The sequence below is a fragment of the Heterodontus francisci genome, chromosome 2 (genome assembly GCF_036365525.1).
Source record: "Heterodontus francisci isolate sHetFra1 chromosome 2, sHetFra1.hap1, whole genome shotgun sequence".
Classification (NCBI taxonomy): Eukaryota; Metazoa; Chordata; class Chondrichthyes; order Heterodontiformes; family Heterodontidae; genus Heterodontus; species Heterodontus francisci.
The window spans coordinates 93,137,668-93,158,844 of record NC_090372.1 but is presented as its reverse complement, the minus strand read 5'-3'; the positions used below and the strand labels follow the sequence as shown (position 1 = coordinate 93,158,844).

Here is a 21,177-nt window from a genome sequence, read left to right as displayed (position 1 = left end):
TATGAACATAGGAATATAGAAACAGGAGTTGGCCAGTTAGCCCCTTGAACCTGTTCTGCCATTCAATGACAGCATGGCTGATCCATAACCTAACTCCATATACCAGCCTTTGCCCCATATTTCTTAATGCCTTTGGCTACAAAAATCTAAATCTCAAGTTTTAAAATTAACAATTAATCTATTATCAATTGTCATTTGTGGAAAGGTGTTCCAAAATTCTACCACCCTTTGCATGTAGAAGTGTTTCCTAATTTCACTCCTGAAAGGTCTTGCTCTAGTTTTAGACTATGTCCCCTAGTCCTAGACTCACCAACTAGTGGAAATAGTTGCTTCCAATCTATCCTACCTGTTCCCTTTAATATCTTGAAAACTTCAATCACATCATCGCTTAACCTTCTAAATTCCAGGGAGTACAACCCTGCTTGTTTAATCTTTTCTAAGTTGCACTCCCTCCAAGGCCAATATACCCTTCATTGCTTGCAGTACTCCAGGTGTGATCTAACCAGGGCTTTGTATAGCTGAAGCATGACTTCTATCCCCTTGTATTCTGGACCTCTAGATACAAAGGCTAGCATTCCATTAGCCTTTTTGATTATTTTCTGTACTTGTTCATGGCATTTTAATGATCTAAATACCTGGACTCCCAAGTTGCTTTGGATCTCCACTGTTTCTAGCTTTGCACCGTTTAGAAAATACTCTGTTCTATCCCTCTTAGGTCGAAAGTGGATGAACTCACGTTTGTCTAAATTGAAACCCATTTGCCATAGTTTTGCCCGTCGCTTAATCTTTCAATCTCTCTTTGTAAGTTTACGCTTCCAACTACACTGCTTACAATGCTGCCTATCTTTGTGTTGCTGGCAAATTTGGATATGTGGCTTTCTATCCCATCATCTAGGTCATTAATAGATACAGTAAGGCCCCAACACAGATCCTTGTGGGATACCACTATTCAATTAGTGTGGGATACCACCATGCCAATTAGAGTGCCTGCCCATTATTCCTACTCTCTGTCTCCTTCTGCTCAACCAATTTCCTCAGTCAATAATTTGCCTTCAATTTTGTGAGCTTCAACTTTAGCTAATTGTCTCTTAAAAGTGACTTTATCAAATGCCTTCTGGAAATCCATATAAATAACATCCATTCCCCTGTCCACTAATTTAGTCTCTTTTTCGAAACATTTAGTTAAATTACTCAGGAATGACCTACCCTTTACATATCCATACTGGCTCTCTCTGATCAGCTGAAAATATTCAAGGTATTCAGTCACCCTATCCTTAATTATAGGCTCTAGATATTATCTGACAGAACATTTTTTAAAAGTTGCGAAACTTCTAAATGTCGATGTTCAGAGAGACTTGAATGCACTTGTACAAGGAACTCAGAAAGCTAGCATGCAGGTACATCAAACAATTAGGAAGGCAAATGACATGTTAGCCTTGAATACAAGAGCATTGAAGTACAAGAATAGGGAAGTCTTACTACAATTGTACAGGGCTTTGATGAGACCACACCTGGAATACAGTGCGCAGTTTTGGTCTCCACATCCAAGAAAGGATATACTTCTTTGAGAGCAGTACCGCAAAGGTTCACTAGATTGATCCCTGGGAATGAGAGGGTTGTCCTATGATGAAAAGCTGAGTAAATTTCACCTATACTCTCTGAACTTTAAAAAGAACGAACGGTGATTTTATTGAAACATACAAGATTCCAAAAGGGCTGGAGAGGGTAGACACTGAGAAGTTGTTTCCCCTGACTGGGCAATCTAGGACACGTGTGCACAGTCTCAGGGTAAGGGGACGATCATTTAGGACTGAGATAAGGAATTTCTTCACTTGGAAGGTTGCGAATCTTTGGAATTCTGTACCCCAGAGGGTAGTGGATGCTGCATCATTGAATATATTTAACGCTGAGATAGACAGATTTTTGGTCATTCAGGGAATCAAGGAATATGGGGAGTGGGGGAGAAAATGGAGTTGAGGCAGAAGATCAGCCATAATCGTACTGAATAGTGGAGAAAGCTTGAGGGGCCGCATGGTCTACTTCCCCTAATTCTTATGTTCTTAGCTCAAACAGAATTGAAAGGATATTGGAGAAGGAAGGGAAGGATCCTATCATTGTGGTCTATGTTGGGTCCAACAATTTAGGAAAAAAGAGTAGGCAAGAGGTCATGTTTGGAGAGTACCAGGAACTAGGATATCAACTAAAGGACAGGACTTCAAGGATTATAATCTCTGGATTATTACCCAAACCACGTGCAAATATACACAGGAATAAACAGATTAGAAAGGTGAACACATGGCTGAAAAACTGGTGTCAGAAAGAGGACTTCCATTTCATGGGACACTGGCACCAATGCTTAGTCAGATAGCAACTCTATTATTGGGAGGGGCTCCACCTGAACTGGGCTGTGACCAGGGTGGTTGTGGAAAAGATAACTAGGACAGTCACAAGGAATTTAAAGTAGTAAATGAGGGTTGGGGGGCGGGATGGTGGGTAGAGGGTTCAGGTGGAAAAGGTAGTATTCATCATAGTTTGAAAACAAACAGAAGGGAAGCTAGTGGAGCAACAGAAATTGTGCTTTATGCACTGCAGGTAAAGGGAAAAATAAAAGATGTAAAATAATCAATAAAATAAGGAGAGAAAGAAGAAATGTATGAGTAAAATGTTACAGCACAAGAACAGGTTAGTGTGCGTATCCCAAATAACTGTTCCTTACACAAATACACAGATTATGAGGAACAAACGGAATGAACTGCAGGCAAAAATTCAACTTGGATGGTATGCCATGGTAGCCATTATGGAGACATGGCTTCAAGATGGTCAGGACTGGAAACTGAATATACCAGGTTGTCGGGTCTACAGGAAAAATAGGAAAAATGGTAGCAGGGGAGGAGTAACCTTAATGATTAAGGATTAAATCATTTCCATGAGAAAAGAAGATATGATGAGAGATAAGGATGCAGTAGAGACTTTGGGCTGAATTTTTTGGGCCCCCTTGGGGTGGGAGGTCCTACAACATTGTGTCAGAAGGCGGGGTGGGGGAGTGTGGAATGTCCGTCGCCTTCCCAACGCCTTCCAATTTAGTCTGGGGTGGGGAAGGCCCAGGACAGCCTTACCGCCCCTGTCCAACTGAGGCCCTAAAAGCCCCAGCAACCCTGACGCTATTTACCTGTCCTGGGGTCTACGATGTCTTCAGTACTGCTGGGCCTCCTGCAGTATGGGCAGTGGCCACTGCTTCCAGTGGCACTGCCGGTACTGCAGAGCTGCCAGCCTTCTGGTTGGCCGGCAGCTCTTGGAGGCGAGAGCTTGTCCCTTAAAGGTACAGCGTTCCCAACAGCAGGCAGTTAATTACCTGCCTACCATAGAATTGCAATGGGGATCCGACAGCGCGGAGGCAGAGTCTCCCCCAAGCTTCCGACCCGCGTCATTAAAACAATATTCATCCCTTTGAGTAGAATAAGATATAGTAAGGAGTTCAGACAGTAGCGGGAGTTGTGTAGAGGCCACCTTATAGTAGTTGGGAAGTGTTAGCTTGTATAAATACGGAGATTAGACAAGCACGAAGCAAAGGCAGACTGGTTTTAATGGAGGACTTGAACTTCCATATAAGTTGTGATAAGCAGATTAGCACATGTCAGAGGGGTAGTGTATTTCTAGAGTATGAGATTGCTTTCTCAAACAATATGTTCTACAATCAAGGGGGCATACCATATTAGATTTAGTTAACAGCCTAATCACACGTCAACATTTATCTAATAGTGATCATAATATGATGGAGTTAAATGTAGTTTTTGAAAGGAAGAAATGTGACATGGATACTAAGATTCTAGATTTAAGTAAGGCTGGCTTCAATGCAATGAGACATGGACTTTTCACAGTAAAATAAGCAAATCTGTTAATCAGTAAACTGACAGAACATCAGTGGGAGGTGTTCAAAAAAGATTTTAACATGGTACAGAACCAGTTTATATCCCGATAGGGCAAGAGTTCTACTTGCCAACAAAGGCAGCCATGAAGAAATAGAGGTAAGAGACAACATAAAACTAAATGAAAATACATACAAAAATGCAAAAAAAGCACAGATCCCGATGACTGGGAAAGATACAACTAACAGCAAAGGGTGACAAAACAGATAGCAAGAGCTACAAAAAGGGAGTCGAGAGAAAAGAAACTTGCAAAGGATATCAAAATCAATACAAAAAAAACTTTAACAATTGCATTGGGAAAAAGAGGGTGGTCAGAAGCAATGTAAGCACCTTGAAAACTGGAAACAGTGATATTGTCAATGAAAATAAAGAAATAAGAACATAAGAAATCGGAGCAGTAGACCATACGGCCCCTCAAGCCTGTTCCTCCATTCAATACAATCATGGCTGATTTTCTGCCTCAACACTACTTTCCCGCCACTCCCTAGATTCCTCAAGAGACCAAAAATTTGGCTATCTCAGCCTTAAATATACTCAACAACAGAGCGTTCACAAATATCTGGGTTGGAGAATTCCAAAGATTCACAACCCTCTGAAGAAATTTCTCCTCATCTCAGTCCTAAATGATCGATGCTTTATCCTAAGACTGTGCCCTCGTGTTCTAGATTCCCCAGTCTGGGGAAACAATCTCTCATTGTTTTCTCTGTCAAGCCCCTTCAGAATTTTGTATGTTTCAATGAGCCCACCTCTCATTCTTCTGAGATTCAGAGAGTATAGGCCCAATTTGCTCAGCCTCCCATCATAGGGCAACCCTCTCATCCAAGGAACCCATCTCATGAACCTTCACTGCACTGCCTCCAAGGCAAATACATCCTTCCTTAGATATGGAGACCTAAATTGCACAGAGCACTCCAGGTGTGGTCTCACCAAAGCCCTTACAATTATACAAGATTTCCTTATTCCTATACTCCAATCCTCTTGCAATAAAGGCCAACATGCCATTTGCCTTCCTAATTATTTGCTGAATAAACAGACTTCTGCACATTATACTCCATCTGCCACCTTGTTGCCCACTCACTTAACCTGTCCATATCTCTTTGCAGTGTCAAAATTTGCTAAGGTGCCACACAAAAGGTTAGTAGGCAAGATAAGGACTCATGAAGTTGGGGATAAAATATTAGCATGGATAGAGGATTGGTTACTGGACAGGAAGCAGAGAATGGGCATAAACGGGGCATTTTCAAGTTGGCACAAGTAAATAGTGGAGTGCCGCAAGGGATCAGTGCTGGGGCCTCGGCTATTTACAATCTATATTAATGACTTAGATGAAGAGATAGAGAGTAATGCACCTGAGTTTGCTGACGATATCAAGTTAGGGAGAAATGTAACCTTTGGGGAAGACAGAGAGAGGCTTCAAAGAGATATAGACAGGTTAAATGATGGTAGATGGAGTGTAATGTAGGGAAGTGTGAAGTTATTCACTTTGGTGAATAGAATTTAAGAATAGAAAAGAATTATTTTTTTTTGAAAAGTGTGAAACTTGTAAATGTTGATGTTCAAAGAGACTTGCGTGTACTTGTACAAGGAATGCAGAAAGTTAGCATGCAGGTACAGCAAGCAATTAGGAAGGCAAATGGCATGTTGGCCTTTATTGCAAGGGGATTTGAGTACAACAATAAAAGAAGCCTTGCTACAACTGTACAGAATTTTGGTGAGGCCACATTTGGAGTACTGTGATAAAAGCAAAATACTGCGGATGCTGGAAATCTGAAATAAAAACAAGAAATGCTGGAACCACTCAGCGGGTCTGGCAGCATCTGTGGAAAGAGAAGCAGAGTTAACATTTCGGGTCAGTGACCCTTCACGTTAACTCTGCTTCCCTTTCCACAGATGCTGCCAGACCTGCTGAGTGGTTCCAGCATTTCTTGTTTTTATTTCTGGAGTACTGTGTGCAGTTTTGGTCTCCACATTTAAGAAAGGATATACTTGCATTGGAAGCAGTACAGTGAAGTTTCACTAAATTGATCCCTGGAATGAGGGGGTTGTCCAATGGTGAGAGGCTGAGTAAATTGGGCCTATGTTCTCTGGAGTTCAGAAGAATGAGAGATAATCTCATTGAGACATACAAGATTCTGAAGGGGCTGGATAGCGTAGACACGGAGAGATTGTTTCCGCTGATCGAGAAATCTAAAACACGGGGGCACAGTCTCAGGATAAGGGGCAGATCATTTAGGACTGAAATGAGGAAAAATTACTTCATTCAAAGGGTAGAGATTCTTTGGGATTCTCTACCCCAGAGGGTTATGGATGCTCCATCACTGAATACATTTAAGGCTGGGATACGTAGATTTTTGGTCTCTCAGGGAATCAAGGGATATGGGGAGAGGGCAGGAAAGTGGAATTGAAGCCCAAGATCAGCCATGATTGTATTGAATGGCAGAGCAGGCTCAAGGAGCAATATGGTCTGCTCCTGCTTCTATTTCATGTGTTCAGCCTCTTTGTATCCTCCTCACACCTTACATTCCCACTTAGCTTTGTATCATCAGCAAACTTAGATATATTAGTCTTAGTCTCTTTGTCTATCTAGGTCATAAATATAGATTGTAAATAGCTGAGGCCCCAGCACTGATCCTTGTGGTACTTCACTAGACACAGTCTGCCAACTTGAAAAAGGCCTTGTTTATCCCTACTCTTTGCTTCCTGTCGGTTAACCAATCCTCTATCCATGTTAATATATTACCCCAAACTTCACAAGTCCTGATCTTGCATATTAACCTTTTGTGTCACACCTTATCAAATGCCTTTTGGAAATCCAAGTATACTACCATCTACTGTAATGAAAAACAAGAAATGCCGGAAATACTCAGCAGGTTTGGCAGCAACTGAGGAGAGAGAAGCAGAGTTAAGATTTCAATCAGAATTGAGTTCTGATGAAGGGTCACTGACCTGAAACGTTAACTCTGCTTCTTTTTTTTTTAAGAGATACAGCACTGAAACAGGCCCTTCGGCCCACCGAGTCTGTGCCGACCATTAACCACCCATTTATACTAATCCTACACTAATCCCATATTCCTACCACATCCTCACCTGTCCTTATATTCCCCTACCAATACTAGGGGTAATTTATAATGGCCAATTTACCTATCAACCTGCAAGTCTTTTGGCTGTGGGAGGAAACCGGAGCACCCGGAGGAAACCCACGCAAACACAGGGAGAACTTGCAAACTCCACACAGGCAGTACCCAGAATTGAACCCGGGTCGCTGGAGCTGTGAGGCTGCGGTGCTAACCACTGCGCCACTGTGCCGCCACAGATGCTGCCAGACCTGCTGAGTATTTCCAGCATTTGTTTTTATTTCAGGTTTCCAGCATCTGCAGTATTTTGCTTTTATTACTACATCTACTGGCTCACCTTTATTTACCCTACGAGTTACATCCTCAAAACACTCTAATAAATTTGTCAAACATGATTTCCCTCTTGTTAAACTATGTTGACTTTGTCTGATCATACTACAATTTTCAAAGTGCATTGTTGAGACTTCCTTAATCATAGATTCCAGCATTTTCCCAATGTCAGGCTAACTGGCCTGTAGTTCTCCGATTTCTCTCTCCGTCCTTTCTTGAATAGCAGTGTTACATTTACTAACTGCCAATCTGCTGGGACCGTTCGAGAATTTTGGAAAATCATAACCCTTGCATCCACTATCTCTGCAGCTTCCTCTTTTAGAACCCTAGGATGCAGGCCATCAGGTCCTGGGGATTTGTCAGCTTATAGTCCCTTAAGTTTCGCTAATACTTTTTCTCTTCTGATATTAATTAATTTAACTTCCTCACTCTTATTATCCCCTCGGTTACCCTTTATTTCTGGTATGTAATTTGCGTCTTCGACTTATTTGTTCAATATCTTTGCCATTTCCTCATTCCCCATAATAATTTCTCCTGTCTCTGCCTCTAAGACATCAACATTTACTTTAGCTATTCTTCTTTGTATAAGCTTTTACAAATCTATAAAATCTGTTTTTATATTCCAAGCTAGTTTACTCATTCTATTTTTTCCAATTTTTAATCAACTTTCTGGTCACCCTTGACTGGGTTCTAAAACACTCCCAATCCTCAGGTTGATTACAACTCTTTGCAACATTAGCAGCCTCTTTTTTTGATCCGATACTATCCATAACTTCCCTAGTAAAGGCAGGGATGGATGTTTGTTGCTGAGTTTTTTTTTTAATGGAATGTATTTTTGTTTAACATTTTGAATTGTTTCTTTAAATGTTTCCCACTGTTTATTTACCAATATACCCTTTAGTCCATTTACCCCATCAATCTCCCCTGATACCTATGTAATTGGTATTGTTTAAGTTTAAGACTCTTGTTTGGGACTGGAATATGTTGCTTTCAAACTTAATATGGAATTCAATTGTATTATGATCACTTTTTTCCAGTGGATCTTTTACTATGAGGTTACTAATCAACCCTGCCTCATACACAATACTAGATCTAAAATAGCTTTATCCCTAGTTAGTTTCATAACACATTGCTCCAAGAAACTGTCCCGAAAACATTCTACAAACTCATCTTTCAGCCTACCTTCGCCAATTTGATTGATCCAGTCCATGTGCAGATTAAAGGCCCCCACAATTATTACAACCGCCTTTGTTACAAGCTCCAATTATTTGTTGCTTAAGGCTCTGTCCAACAGCATAACTACTGTGAGGGGCCTATAAACTACTCCCACCAGTGTTTTCTGACCTTTGCTGTTCCTACTTTTCACCCATACTGATTCTACTTCCTGATCTTCTAAGCCAAGATCCTTTCTCTTTACTGTCCTTAAGTCATGTTTTTCTATCAGGACTACTCCTCCTCCTTTTCCATTCTGTCTGCCTTTTCAAAATTTTTTGGACCTGGGAATATTTATTTTCCAACCTTGGTCACCTTGTAACCATGTCTCTTAAATGGCGATTAGATCTAAACCATTTATCTCCATTTAAGCCACTAGTTCATCTATCTTATTGCAAATGTTTCACATATTCAGATAAAGAGCCTTTAAATCTATTTTTACTATATTCTTTTTATGGACCTTCTGTGCTGATGCACTATTACCATGAATCTCTCTGTCCCTACCTGCCTCACTCTGTTGTCCTTACCCAAATCAATACTCTGTTCTATTGTCTCGATTTCTTCGATTTCCAAATGTTCCTTCAGCTGAACCCTCACCCCACCCCCAACTCTTTGCCCCTCACCCTGGCAGCTGGTAGGCAACAAACCATCCAGGACTCTCGATCCTGACAAAGGATGCTATCTGCCCACCTAATTATTGAATCCCTTACAACTACCACATTAGGCTTTTTCTCCTTCTTTCTCTTTGGACAGCCTCCTGCTCCAATGTGCCATAGTCTGCATTCTGGCTGTCCTTCTGACAGTCTTTATCCTTAGTAAGTACATTGTATCTGCTGGATAGAATCAATCTCTGTGGTTCCTCATTCTCTATCGCACCTGGATTCCCGTTACTCTATACACTATCAGTCACATCAACCCCATTCTGAACCTTTACCTCTCTACAAAGTGTGACTGAAATCTGGAGCAAACTGTCCAGAAACTGCTCCCCCTTCCGCATGTTTCAGAATTTCTCCAACTCTCACTCCAGCTCAATGACTCTGAACCAGAGAGATTCGAGATGGAAACATCTACTGCAGATGTGTTCGCTTGGGACAGTCTCTATCCATAAACTCCCACATACTGCAGTCCAGACACAAAACCTGCTCAGCCATATCTTAGTCTAGGGTATTGATATTATTTATGTCTGGTTTGTGAGTTGGTTGTAAGTTTTTTTTTCGACACACTATCTTGCACTAAGCAGTGGACAAAAATTTTAAATACTTACTGCCTCTCGCTTCCACTAACAATATTAGACGTGAAAATAAAAAGCAGCACCTCCTTCCTCCTCGAAACCAAATTCCCAACGTTAGCACTCTTCATGCTACACACTTTGAGACCACTCTGTGACCCACTCTTGATGCTTGGTATATGCCAGGATGTGGTATTATGCCAATCCACAAAGCTATGCAATATGCCCTTTGATGAGGAATTATTTGGCTTATCTCGGAAAGCCACTATAAGGGTTAGTGAGGACTTGAACACACCAAAGGGTACGGCTTGTTACATCCTTCAGTTGCAGGAAACGAGGTGCAATTAACCTTTCTTTTAGAGCCAGATCCAGATTTCTTCATTAGAATACATCAAAAAATTCCATCTGTAGATTGCCATTATAACATTTTATTTAATCTTCTTCTTTGGCCTCCTTGTCTTGAGAGACAATGGGTAAGCGCCTGGAGGTGGTCAGTGGTTTATGAAGCAGTGCCTGGAGTGGCTATAAAGGCCAATACTAGAGTGACAGACTCTTCCACAGGTGCTGCAGATAAAATTGGTTGTTGGGGCTGTTACACAGTTGGCTCTCCCCTTGCGCTTCTCTCTTTTTCCTGCCAACTGCTAAGTCTCTTCAACTCGTCACACTTTAGCCCCGCCTTTATGGCTGTCCGCCAGCTCTGGCGTTCACTGGTAACTGACTCCCATGACTTGTGATCAATGTCACAGGACTTTATGTAGCGTTTGCAGATGTCTTTAAAATGGAGACATGGACGGCCGGTGGTTCTGATACCAGTGGTGAGCTCGCTGTACAATGTGTCCTTGGGGATCCTGCCATCTTCCATGCGGCTCACATGGCCAAGCCATCTCAAGCACCGCTGGCTCTTTAGGTTGTATATGCTGGGGATGTTGGCCGTCTATTGAACTTCTGCGTTGGAGATACGGTCCTGCCACCTGATGTCAAGGATTCTCCGGAGGCAGCGAAGATGGAATGAATTGAGACGTCGCTCTTGGTTGACATACGTTGTCCAGGCCTCGCTGCCGTAGAGCAAGGTACTGAGGACACAGGCTTGATACACTCGGACTTTTGTGTTCCGTGTCAGTGCGCCATTTTCCCACACTCTCTTGGCCAGTCTGGACACAGCAGCAGACACCTTTCCCATGCACTTGTTGATTTCTGCATCGAGAGACAGGTTACTGGTGATAGTTGAGCCTAGGTAGGTGAACTCTTGAACCACTTCCAGAGCGTGGTCACCGATATTGATGGATGGAGCATTTTTGACGTCCTGTCCCATGATGTTCGTTTTCTTGAGGCTGATGGTTAGGCCAAATAGTTGCAGGCAGCCGCAATCCTGTCAATGAGTCTCTGCAGACACTCTTCAATGTGGGATGTTAATGCAGCATCGTCAGCAAAGAGGAGTTCCCTGATGAGGACTTTCCGTACTTTGGTCTTCTCTCTAAGACGGGCAAGGTTGAACAACCTGCCATCTGATCTTGTGTGGAGGAAAATTCCTTCTTCTCAAGACCTGAATGCATGTGAGAGCAGCAGGGAGAAGATCCCAACCAGTGTAGGTGCAAGAACACAGCCCTGTTTCACACCACTCAGGATAGGAAAGGGGTCTGATGAGGCGCCGCTATGCTGAATTGTGCCTTTTATATTGCCATGAAATGAGGTGATGATACTTAGTAGCTTTGGTGGATATCCGATCTTTGCTCGTAGTCTGAAGAGACCACATCTGCTGAGGAGGTCAAAGGCTTTGGTGAGATCAATGAAAGCAACGTAGAGGGGCATCTGTTGTTCGCGGCATTTCTCCTGTAGCTGGCGAAAGGGAACAGCATGTCAATGGTGGATCTCTCTGCTCAAAAGCCACACTGTGCCTCAGAGTAGACACGCTCTGCCAGCGACTCGAGCGAAGACTTTCCCCACTATGCTGAGCAGGGAGATTCCACGGTACTTGTTTCAGTCACCACAGACACCCTTGTTCTTATAGAGGGTGATGATATTGGCATTGCGCATGTCCTGTGCTACTGCTCCCTCATCCCAGCACAGGAAGAGCAGTTCATGGAGTGCTGAGAGTATAGCAGGCTTGGCACTCTTGATTATTTCAGGGGTAATGCCGTCCTTCCGAGGGGCTTTTCCACTGGCTAGAGAATCAGTGGCATCACTGAGTTCCGATTTTGTTGGCTGTTCGTCCAGCTCATCCATGACTGGCAGAGACTGGGCTGCATTGAGGGCGGTCTTAGTGACAACATTTTCCCTGGAGTACAGTTCTAGGTAGTGCTCCACCCAGCGATCCAATTGCTTGCATTGGTCAGTGATCGTGTCCCCTGATTTCGACTTGAGGGGGGCAATCTTCCTGATGGTTGGCCCAAAAGCTCTCTTAATGCCATTAATTCCGGTGTCTGAGGCCAGCTGAATACGACTGCATAGGTGTTGCCAGTAGTCATTTGTGCAGTGCTTCTGGCTGCTTTAAGTGCTACAGATGTGAACTCGCTGGGGCCTTTCTTGTAGTTCAACAGTGCAATGCACTTAGTGGCTATGACAAGTTCCAGCTCTTCAAAGTGAGATTGAAACCAGTCTGCATTCCGCTTCTCACGTTTGCCATAGGTGGTCATTGCTGAGTCATAGATGGCGTCTCTGATGTGAGCCCACTTGGTCTCTGCATCCCCTGTAGGAGTGTTTTGAAGGGCTTTTTCAAGTGAATTTAGAAACTTAGGTAACAGCTGTGGATAAGAAATTCTGTTAGTGTTGATGCGCGGGCGGCCCTTCTGCTTGGAGTGATGCAGCTTCTTTGGTTTGAGTCCAATCTTGCTGCACACCAGGGAGTGGTCGGTGTCGCAGTCCGCACTGTGGAAGCTGCGTGTGATTTGAACACAGTTTAAGGAGGCTCGCCTTGTGACGATGAGGTCCAGCTGGTGCCAACGACATGATCTTGGGTGCCTCCAAGAAACCTGGTGACAGGGTTTAGTATGAAAGAACGAGTTGGTGATGCAGAGGTTGTGATAGGTACACAACTCCAGCAGTTTCTGTCCATTCTCATTCATCCTTCCAATGCCATAGCGCCCAAGGCAGGAGCGCCATGAGTCATGGTTGGCCCCAACCCTGGCGTTAAAGTCCCCCAGGAGGAACAAAAGTTCGGTATTGGGAATGCTACTCATGATGTTATGGAGTTCCTCGTAGAATTGGTCTTTAACTTCAGGTGGGGAGCAGAGTGTTAGAGCATAGGTGTACTGGACCAGAGGCGGTGAGCAGTCGGATGGACAGTATGCGTTCCGAGCCATTTGAAGGTGGCTCTATCATGCTGAGCAAAGAGTTTCTGATGGCGAAGCCCACTCCATGCTGTCTTGGTCCTTCAGGATCCCTACCCTACCAGAAGGTGTAGTCTTGCTCTCTTAAAGATCCGCTCGCACGGAGGCATGTCTCCTGAAGTGCTGCAATGTCCACATTGAGTCTACAGAGCTCGATGTTAATGATGGCGGTCTTCTGAGAATCTTTGATTTGTGTAGGGTCTTCCGACAGGCCAGGACACGTAGTTCTCACGGTCCAGTTTGCAAAATGAAGGGCTGGTACCTTCTTTCCTTTTTTTGTCGTGCTGTTTGGTGCGGTGTTACAGTTCACTTGTCGGGCAATGACCCTGATCTCCAAGCACCGATTGAAGCAGGTGGACTATGGCGGGACAGACCCTTACTGACCGGGGGTTGCCCAGTTTGAGGCTGGCAGTAGCTGTCCAGTGAGATGCGATGATCTCTCCCACCGACAAAGGCAACCCGTGGCGCCCAATCTCTATGCCAATTGAGCTGCAACTGCTGCCTTCTGTGTTGTTTTGGTCGCTGTGAGGCGACTATGGAGTGACCTCTCCATGGCGCATGCCTGGGTGGATGTATTTATTTTATTTAATAGAACTGGCTTATATAAATATGATACGTCGACCAGTTCATCACACTCCCACTGATCCAACAATGGAGGCCATTTGTTCCTACCATGTGTTTATTTATTCGGATGGCATTAGATTGGCTACACACTTTATATACAGATTAATTGCCCCCATGTCTGTGGCTGAGTCAATAATTTTGTCAAATGTCCATGGTGCAACATGTCGCTGCCTGTCCCTGGCTGGAATTCACCAGTAAAGCTAAACTTCGTATTCCTCCGCTGCTCTGCCTTTCAGGCACCTCCTCCACAGTGATGCTCATCCAAAGGAGCCAGACTGCAGCAGCCGCACCACAACGACGTCAAACTCCAGGGTCCCCTTTTCAGTTCAGCTGTACTGCAGTACTTTATCCCAGTGCTACCAAACCACAGTACCATAGAAAAATTACCGCACAGAAGGAGGCCCTTCAACCAGTCATGTCCGTGCCGGCCGAAAAAAAACTAGGCACCCAATCTAATCCCACCTTCCAGCATAGCCTTGCTGATTACAGCACTTCAGGTGCATGTCCAGGTACCTTTTAAAAGAATTGAGGGATTCTGCCTCCACCACCATTCCTGGCAGTGAATTCCAGACACACACCACCCTCGGAGTGAAAAAGTTTTTCCTCGTGTCCCCTCTAATTCTTCTACCAATCACCTTAAATCTGTGCCCCCTGGTAATTGACCTCTCCACTAGGGGAAACAGGTCATTCCTGTCTACTCTATCTCGGCCCCTCATAATTTTGTACACCTCTATATTAAGTCACCCCTCAGCCTCCTCTGTTCTAAGGAAAACAACCCTAGCCTATCCAATCTTTCCTCATAGCTGCAACTTTCAAGCCCTGGCAACATTCTTGTAAATATCCTCTCTACTCTCTCCAGAGCAATTATGTCCTTTCTATAATGTGATCAGAACTGTACGCAATACTCCAACTGTGGCCTAACCAGCGTTTCATACATTTCCAGCATCACATCCCTGCTTTTGTATTCTCTACCTCGGCCAATAAAGGAAAGCATTCCATATGCCTTCTTCACCGCTCTATCTACCTGTCCTGCCACCTTCAGGGACCTTTCTGAATGTAAAGTTCATCAGTGTCCTGTTAAAGGAACTTGCATGAAATTTGCAAGGGCTGTCCAATATAGTGAAGATTGATATGATTGGTGATGTGAGAATTTTTATCTTCCCACTTCCAGCTGAAAGCTAACTTAACAGGTTCAGCAACATGCCTGTTGAATACTTCACTACATGACACTTCCCTGCTCTTCCTGGAGTGAGATTAGACTTGGTGGCTCCTGTTGGGAGTTTTAGATGTATTCCTCTACCACCTGCACAGTTGCTGAGTGTTTCAGGGCTTTTTTCCTTCCCATCTGCTGGTTATCAGCCTGTCTGCATTGGAATTTTTTTTTTTAATTCATTCGTGGGATGTGGGCTTCACTGGCTAGGCCAGCATTTATTGCCCATCCCTAATTGCCCTTGAGAAGGTGGTGGTGAGCTGCCTTCTTGAACCGCTGCAGTCCATGTGGGGTAGGTATTCCCACAGTGCTGTTAGGAAGGGAGTTCCAGGATTTTGACCCAGCGACAGTGAAGGAACGGCGATATAGTTCCAAGTCAGGATGGTGTGTGACTTGGATGGGAACTTGCAGATGGTGATGTTCCCATGCATCTGCTGCTTTTGTCCTTTCAGGTGGTAGAGGTCGCGGGTTTGAAAGGTGCTGACTAAGGAGCCTTGGTGCGCTGCTGCAGTGCAGCTTGTAGATGGTACACACTGCTGCCACTGTGCGTCGGTGGTGGAGGGAGTGAATGTTTGTGGATGGTGTGCCAATCAAGCGGGCTGCTTTGTTCTGGATTTTGTCGAGCTTCTTGAGTGTTGTTGGAGCTGCACCCATCCAGGCAAGTGGAGAGTATTCCATCACACTCCTGATATGTGCCTTGTCGATGGTGGACAGACTTTGGGGAGTCAGGTGAGTTACTCACCACAGGATTCCTAGCCTCTGACCTGCTCTTGTAGCCACGGTATTTATATGACTACTCCAGTTCAGTTTCTGGTCAATGGTAGCCCCTAGGATGTTGATAGTGGGGGATTCAGCAATGGTAATGCCGTTGAATGTCAAGGGGAGATGGTTAGATTCTCTCTTGTTGAAGATGGTTATTGCCTGGCACTTGTGTGGCACAAATGTTACTTGCCACTTATCAGCCCAAGCCTGGATATTGTCCAGGTCTTGCTGCATTTCTACACGGACTGCTTCCGTATTTGAGGAGTTGCGAAGGGTGGTGAACATTGTGCAATCATCCGCGAACATACCCACTTCTGACCTTATGATTGAAGGAATGTCATTGATGAAGCAGCAGAAGATGGTTGGGTCCAGGACACTACCCTGAGGAACTCCTGCAGTGATGTCCTGGAGCTCAGATGATTGACCTCCAACAACCACAGCCGTCTTCCTTTGCGCAAGGTATGACTCCAACCAGCACAGAGTTTTCCCCCTGATTCCCATTGACTCCAGTTTTGCTAGGGCTCCCTGATGCCATACTCAGTCAAATGCTGCCTTGATGTCAAGGGTAGTCACTCTCACCTCACCTCGAGTTTAGCTCTTTTGTCCATGTTTGAACCAAGGCTGTAATGAGGTCAGGAGCTGAGTGGCCCTGGCGGAACCCAAACTGAGCTTCACTAAGCAGGTTATTGCTAAGCAAGTGCCGCTTGATGGCACTGTTTATGACACCTTCCATCACTTTACTGATGATTGAGAGTAGACTGATGGGGCGGTAATTGGCCAGGTTGGACCTGTCCTGCTTTTTGTGTACAGGACATACCTGGGCAATTTTCCACATTGCCGGCTAGATGCCAGTGTTGTAGCTATACTGAAACAGCTTGGCTAGGGGTGCGGCAAGTTCTGGAGCACAGGTCTTCAGTACTATTGCCGGAATATTGTCAGGACCCATAGCCTTTGCAGTATCTAGTGCCTTCAGTCGTTTCTTGATATCACGCGGAGTGAATCAAGTTCGCTGAAGTCTGGCATCCGTGATGCTGGGGACTTCCAGTAACTGGGACTGTTGTTTTAGTCTGGGTCCAGTCACAGGCTCAGCTTCCAGTGAACACAGCTTAGCTTGATTGTCATACTAGGCCCCCAGACAAGGCTGATATGGCAGCTCCTTCCTACCCTCCCCCACCCCCACCCCCAACCCTGCAAATTAATTCCCGGTGTATCTGAGATCTCTCGTCTCCTCTCTCGGGATTCTCTGTCAGTTTGAGGTCTTGCTAATCCAGTATGCGTCCATTTCCAGAGCTGCCTTGGCCCCAATGCCTGGCCGGCGATCGCATACTAGTATCTCACTGGACAAGTGCACCAGGCCCCCAGGCACGACATCGAGCTCCCCAGTGTGCGAGCTCTCAGCTGCACAGCTAGAGCGGATGAAGGAAATCAAAATAAAAGCCAACAGCATGCGTCCAACCTGCACCATCACAGCAACTGATCCTGTTCACATTATTTCATGGACCCCAGGCAAGTTTCAACAGACATCAGTGGTCCGTGGACCCCAGTCGAGGAACTACAACTCTATTGACTTACACCTGCCTGAATTTATGTATTTGTTGCTATACCCACTGTTAAACTAAGTTACTGGTGTGCCCACTGCTCTCTGGACTTATTGATGTACAATTACCCACTGTTCCATTTTTCTAAACAGTGTTGATGTGACTGCTGGTCTATGAATTTATTAATTTGCTATTGCTCATTTCTCTCATTTGATTTGCTGCTGCCCATTTCTGTCTTAACTTACTAATTGGTACTTGCAGCCCCATTAATTTTTTAATCCATTACTGTATTTTGCAGCTGTTACAATCATTGGTTCATAGTTTGTATTAAACTTTGAAACGTCACTCTTAGATTTAGGGAATTAAATGTGTAGCTGTAAGAATTTCAAAAAGTTGTGGACCACCTAAGATTTAAAGTTCAAAGATGTCTCCATGAGTGCTTACAGGGACAGGGTTAGAGAGGTGAGAGCCATAAACAGTGGATGGACTCGTTTAGTTGGGCAATTGGAATCAGAAAGTCTGTCATTGTTGGCAATATCAATTTTGCATGTGGGTATCAGGAATCAAAGAGATGTTTTGGGAGTTGGTGGTAATTAGCTTAAATTGCTATCTGGGATATCCCATATGTACTACATAGCTATGGAGATAGATGATGCAGGGGGCACCTATTGGTGTTTTGATTTGTGTGCTTGCTGACAGCCAAGTAGTTGGCTTTTGGGAAGCTGTTGGCTTCAGATAGGCCGTTGGTCACAAAGAAAGCTGTAGGCTTTGAAAGTAGCTGGACTCAAGCAAAGAGACCATCGGGAATTGGGGATGCTTGTCTTGAGTAGGGCCCGTGCTCAAGGTGGGAAGTCCAGATTCAGGAGGCACTGGAAGAGAAATGGAGGATTGTCTAGCTACAGCTGGAGGGAGAATCCCCATGAGAAATCATACCTCAGAAGATAGCTGAGGAATTTAGGAAATTGAAGTGTTGGGGAACTCTTTGGGTGAAACTAACAGCCAAACAGGAGTTTTCTGTTGAGATTTAGAGTTTGAAGTATATATCCTCATGTTCTGTTAAGATTTTAAGATTAATGTATAAGTGTATTCAAATTGTAGTGTTAAGTTAGTAGAGTTTTGCTTTGTTTAACTCTTGTAAAGTATATACAGCAAAATTTTGTAGCATAATTCTTTCAGTAAAAATTGGGAATTTGACTTTCTCTTTTTAAAAGTTAATGATCCCTAATAGGATCATACAAATTGTGGGCTCCTGGTGGGTACACTGGGATTTGCCAAGGTTTAAGCAAACAAGATTTCACAGTGAATGTTACTGTACGTATTGAAAAAAGAATGGCTTTTTCAATTGCTAAGACTTTTCTGAGATGGGATGGTTTATCCTTGACTGTTTTGCAACAATCAACAAAGGTTAGGTTGATGGCATTGGCAGAACAGTTGAAGATAGTATGAAAAGCAATGGCTAAAAAGGCAGAAATAATGGAGACTTTAACACAGCATTTGAAATTTAAAAAGGAAAAGGTTGACCCGGATAAAATGCAGATCGAGTTAGCTAGGATTCAGTTGCAAATGGAGCAACTTGAATTGGAAAGAGAAAAGCAAAAATCTGAACTCAAAAGAGTGAAAGATATGGATATGAGAAAGCTTGAACTTGAATTCCAGAGAGAGAAGTTAGCAAGGGAGGAAAGGGATAAGGAAAGCAATAGAGAGCTTGAGAGAGAGAAAGAAGCTAGGCAATATGAACTGGCTAAAGAAGCATTTAGATTACAGAGTGAGGAGGAACTAATAGTTTGGATGGTAAGTCACGTCCCACTCCAAATTTTGATTTAACAAGAAATATTCGCCTGGTCCCTAAATTCAGTGAGAAAGGGGTTGAGAGATATTTTGACTCATTTGAGAAAATTGCTACAAGGTTAACTTGGCCACAAGAAACATGGACCATTCTTTTGGAAAGTGTGTTAATGTGAAAAGCATTAGATGTTTATTCAAGTTTTTCGCAGGAACAGTCTGCAAATTGAGACAGTTACAAATGTGGCACTAAATGCATCTAAGTTGGTTCCAAAAGTTTATTGTTTGAAATTTCAAACAATGATTTATCCCATAAACAGTTAGATCTTCATTTGCAAAACCAGACAGGAGTTTCAGGGATAGGCAGAATGATACTGAACAAGTTTGAGTGCAAAAAAGATGGCAAAAATGAGAAGACATATGTTTCTCTAAGTTGTAACAAAGATTGTATGGAGGATAGGAGTGAGCAAAAAGACCAACATGCATTTATTGTCATAAAGTCAGTCACATAAAAGCAGACTGTTGGAAGTTAAAACCGAAAGCTGTAGCTTCAGGGAGCACGGGTAGTGTTTCTCCAAAACCAAGGAGTGAGGCTGGTGAAAAATCAGTACCGTCTAATATATTTACTGTGGGGGTAAATAGGGGCATGAAAGATTATGAGGGCTTTATATTTGATGGGTAAGTGTTTGGTTTAAAAAACATAAAATCTTGTGGAATAATTCTTTCAGTAAAAATCAGGAATTCGACTTTCTCTTTTGTTATTGAGATCTTCTGTTTTTTTTTTGAGGACTTGTATTTTAGAATTATGGCTATTGTTTTATTTGGGAAAATTGAAAAGGATCCCATGGATGTTTTTCACTGGAGTCATTGAAAGGGCATTGAGTGGTCTTGTTTGAAAACAAGATTTACTGGAAGTCACCTGTCTTCAGATAAATACCCAGCAGGGCCTTTTTGACTTGGGGGAGATATTTATAGAGAAGTGACAAGTCAAGATTTATGGGGTCTCGAGGCTTGACTCAAGATATTGTTTTTGGTTTCGCCTTGGAAAGTGTGTTGGGTTGTGAACTGTTTTGAAGGCAGTTGGAGAAAACCAGCCAAGAGAGCAGTCACCATCAGCACCCTGGTCTATCTCTTTGAGAACTTCCTGACATTCAAGCAGAAGAAATAGAGAAACTGATGCTGCATTTCTCCTGAAAAACCTGCCAGAAACCCATTGACTCATTTCTCCTAGAGCAGACAACGTTGAAAATCAGTTAAGAGATGGTTAATCTGTATTAACAAACAACTTATGAATTTAACTGTACACATAACCTTCAAACAAAAATGAAGGGTAAACTAAAAGTTGAAAAGACTCAGAATTCACGCTGTCGCGAAGGGATGTTCTTCCATAGAAAGCTTCCATTTGCAACAATTCTGAGGCCAAACAACACAACGCCCACTTTCTACTCCAGTGAAATACAAATTTAAAAATCAAAAGTACTGTCAATACGATGCAGGGGAGAGAAAGTTTCCTCCATCATTCGGATCCATATTGAGGAATGATTATCTGCATTCTCCTGGCAGTAAACTTGACACAAAGGCGACCCTGCCTTTTACTGTTGTTTTTTTCTCTCTCCTCTCCCCTACATCGGCCGTTCATTAAATCCAAAGGGAAGTTTTTTTTAAGCGTATACGAACCTCTCCTTCACTATCAGGATCCGCTGGGCGGCGGGAACAGCAGCAGAAGCAAAGAGACATTGCAGTTTACTGAAATCTGGAAACTCTGCACCAACTCGATGTTCCTCAGAATGCGGAAAATAGGGAACACAACGTCAAAGTCATGGGACCAGTCTGTACACTGGGCGCCGTCTTATCAGTTAGGATATCTCTGGCTCGTGCTGACTGACTTGTGAAACCTTTCGACTTCATGGATATACTTAATCCGACAAGTGTGAAAAGCATCTAAAGACCAGCAGTGGACCCGAGTGCTGACGGAGGAGAATCTCTCTCATTATCAGCTGCAGTTTGGTAGTAAGCAGTTTACAATCTCCCCAAAATAGGGGTGGGCTTTTTAAAAAAAAAGGCGACACCAAAAATAAATAAATAGGGCTGGGGAAGAAGAAGCTTGCGAGTATTAAATGTTTCTTCTCAGACAGCTGATTAAACAAGTTATACAATATGAAGCG

General features: G+C 43.5%; 1 protein-coding gene across 1 annotated transcript in view; it reads right to left on the bottom strand.

Annotated features, from left to right (window-relative positions):
- si:ch73-345f18.3 (uncharacterized) overlaps nt 1–20,854 on the bottom strand; it is a 46,031-nt gene extending 25,177 nt beyond the window's left edge. Inside the window, exon 1 of the mRNA XM_068050933.1 lies at nt 20,690–20,854. Coding sequence (XP_067907034.1) covers nt 20,690–20,749 — 60 coding nt within the window. The 5' untranslated portion in view covers nt 20,750–20,854. The remainder of the gene's footprint in view (nt 1–20,689) is intronic.
- Nucleotides 20,855–21,177: the final 323 nt, after the last annotated feature.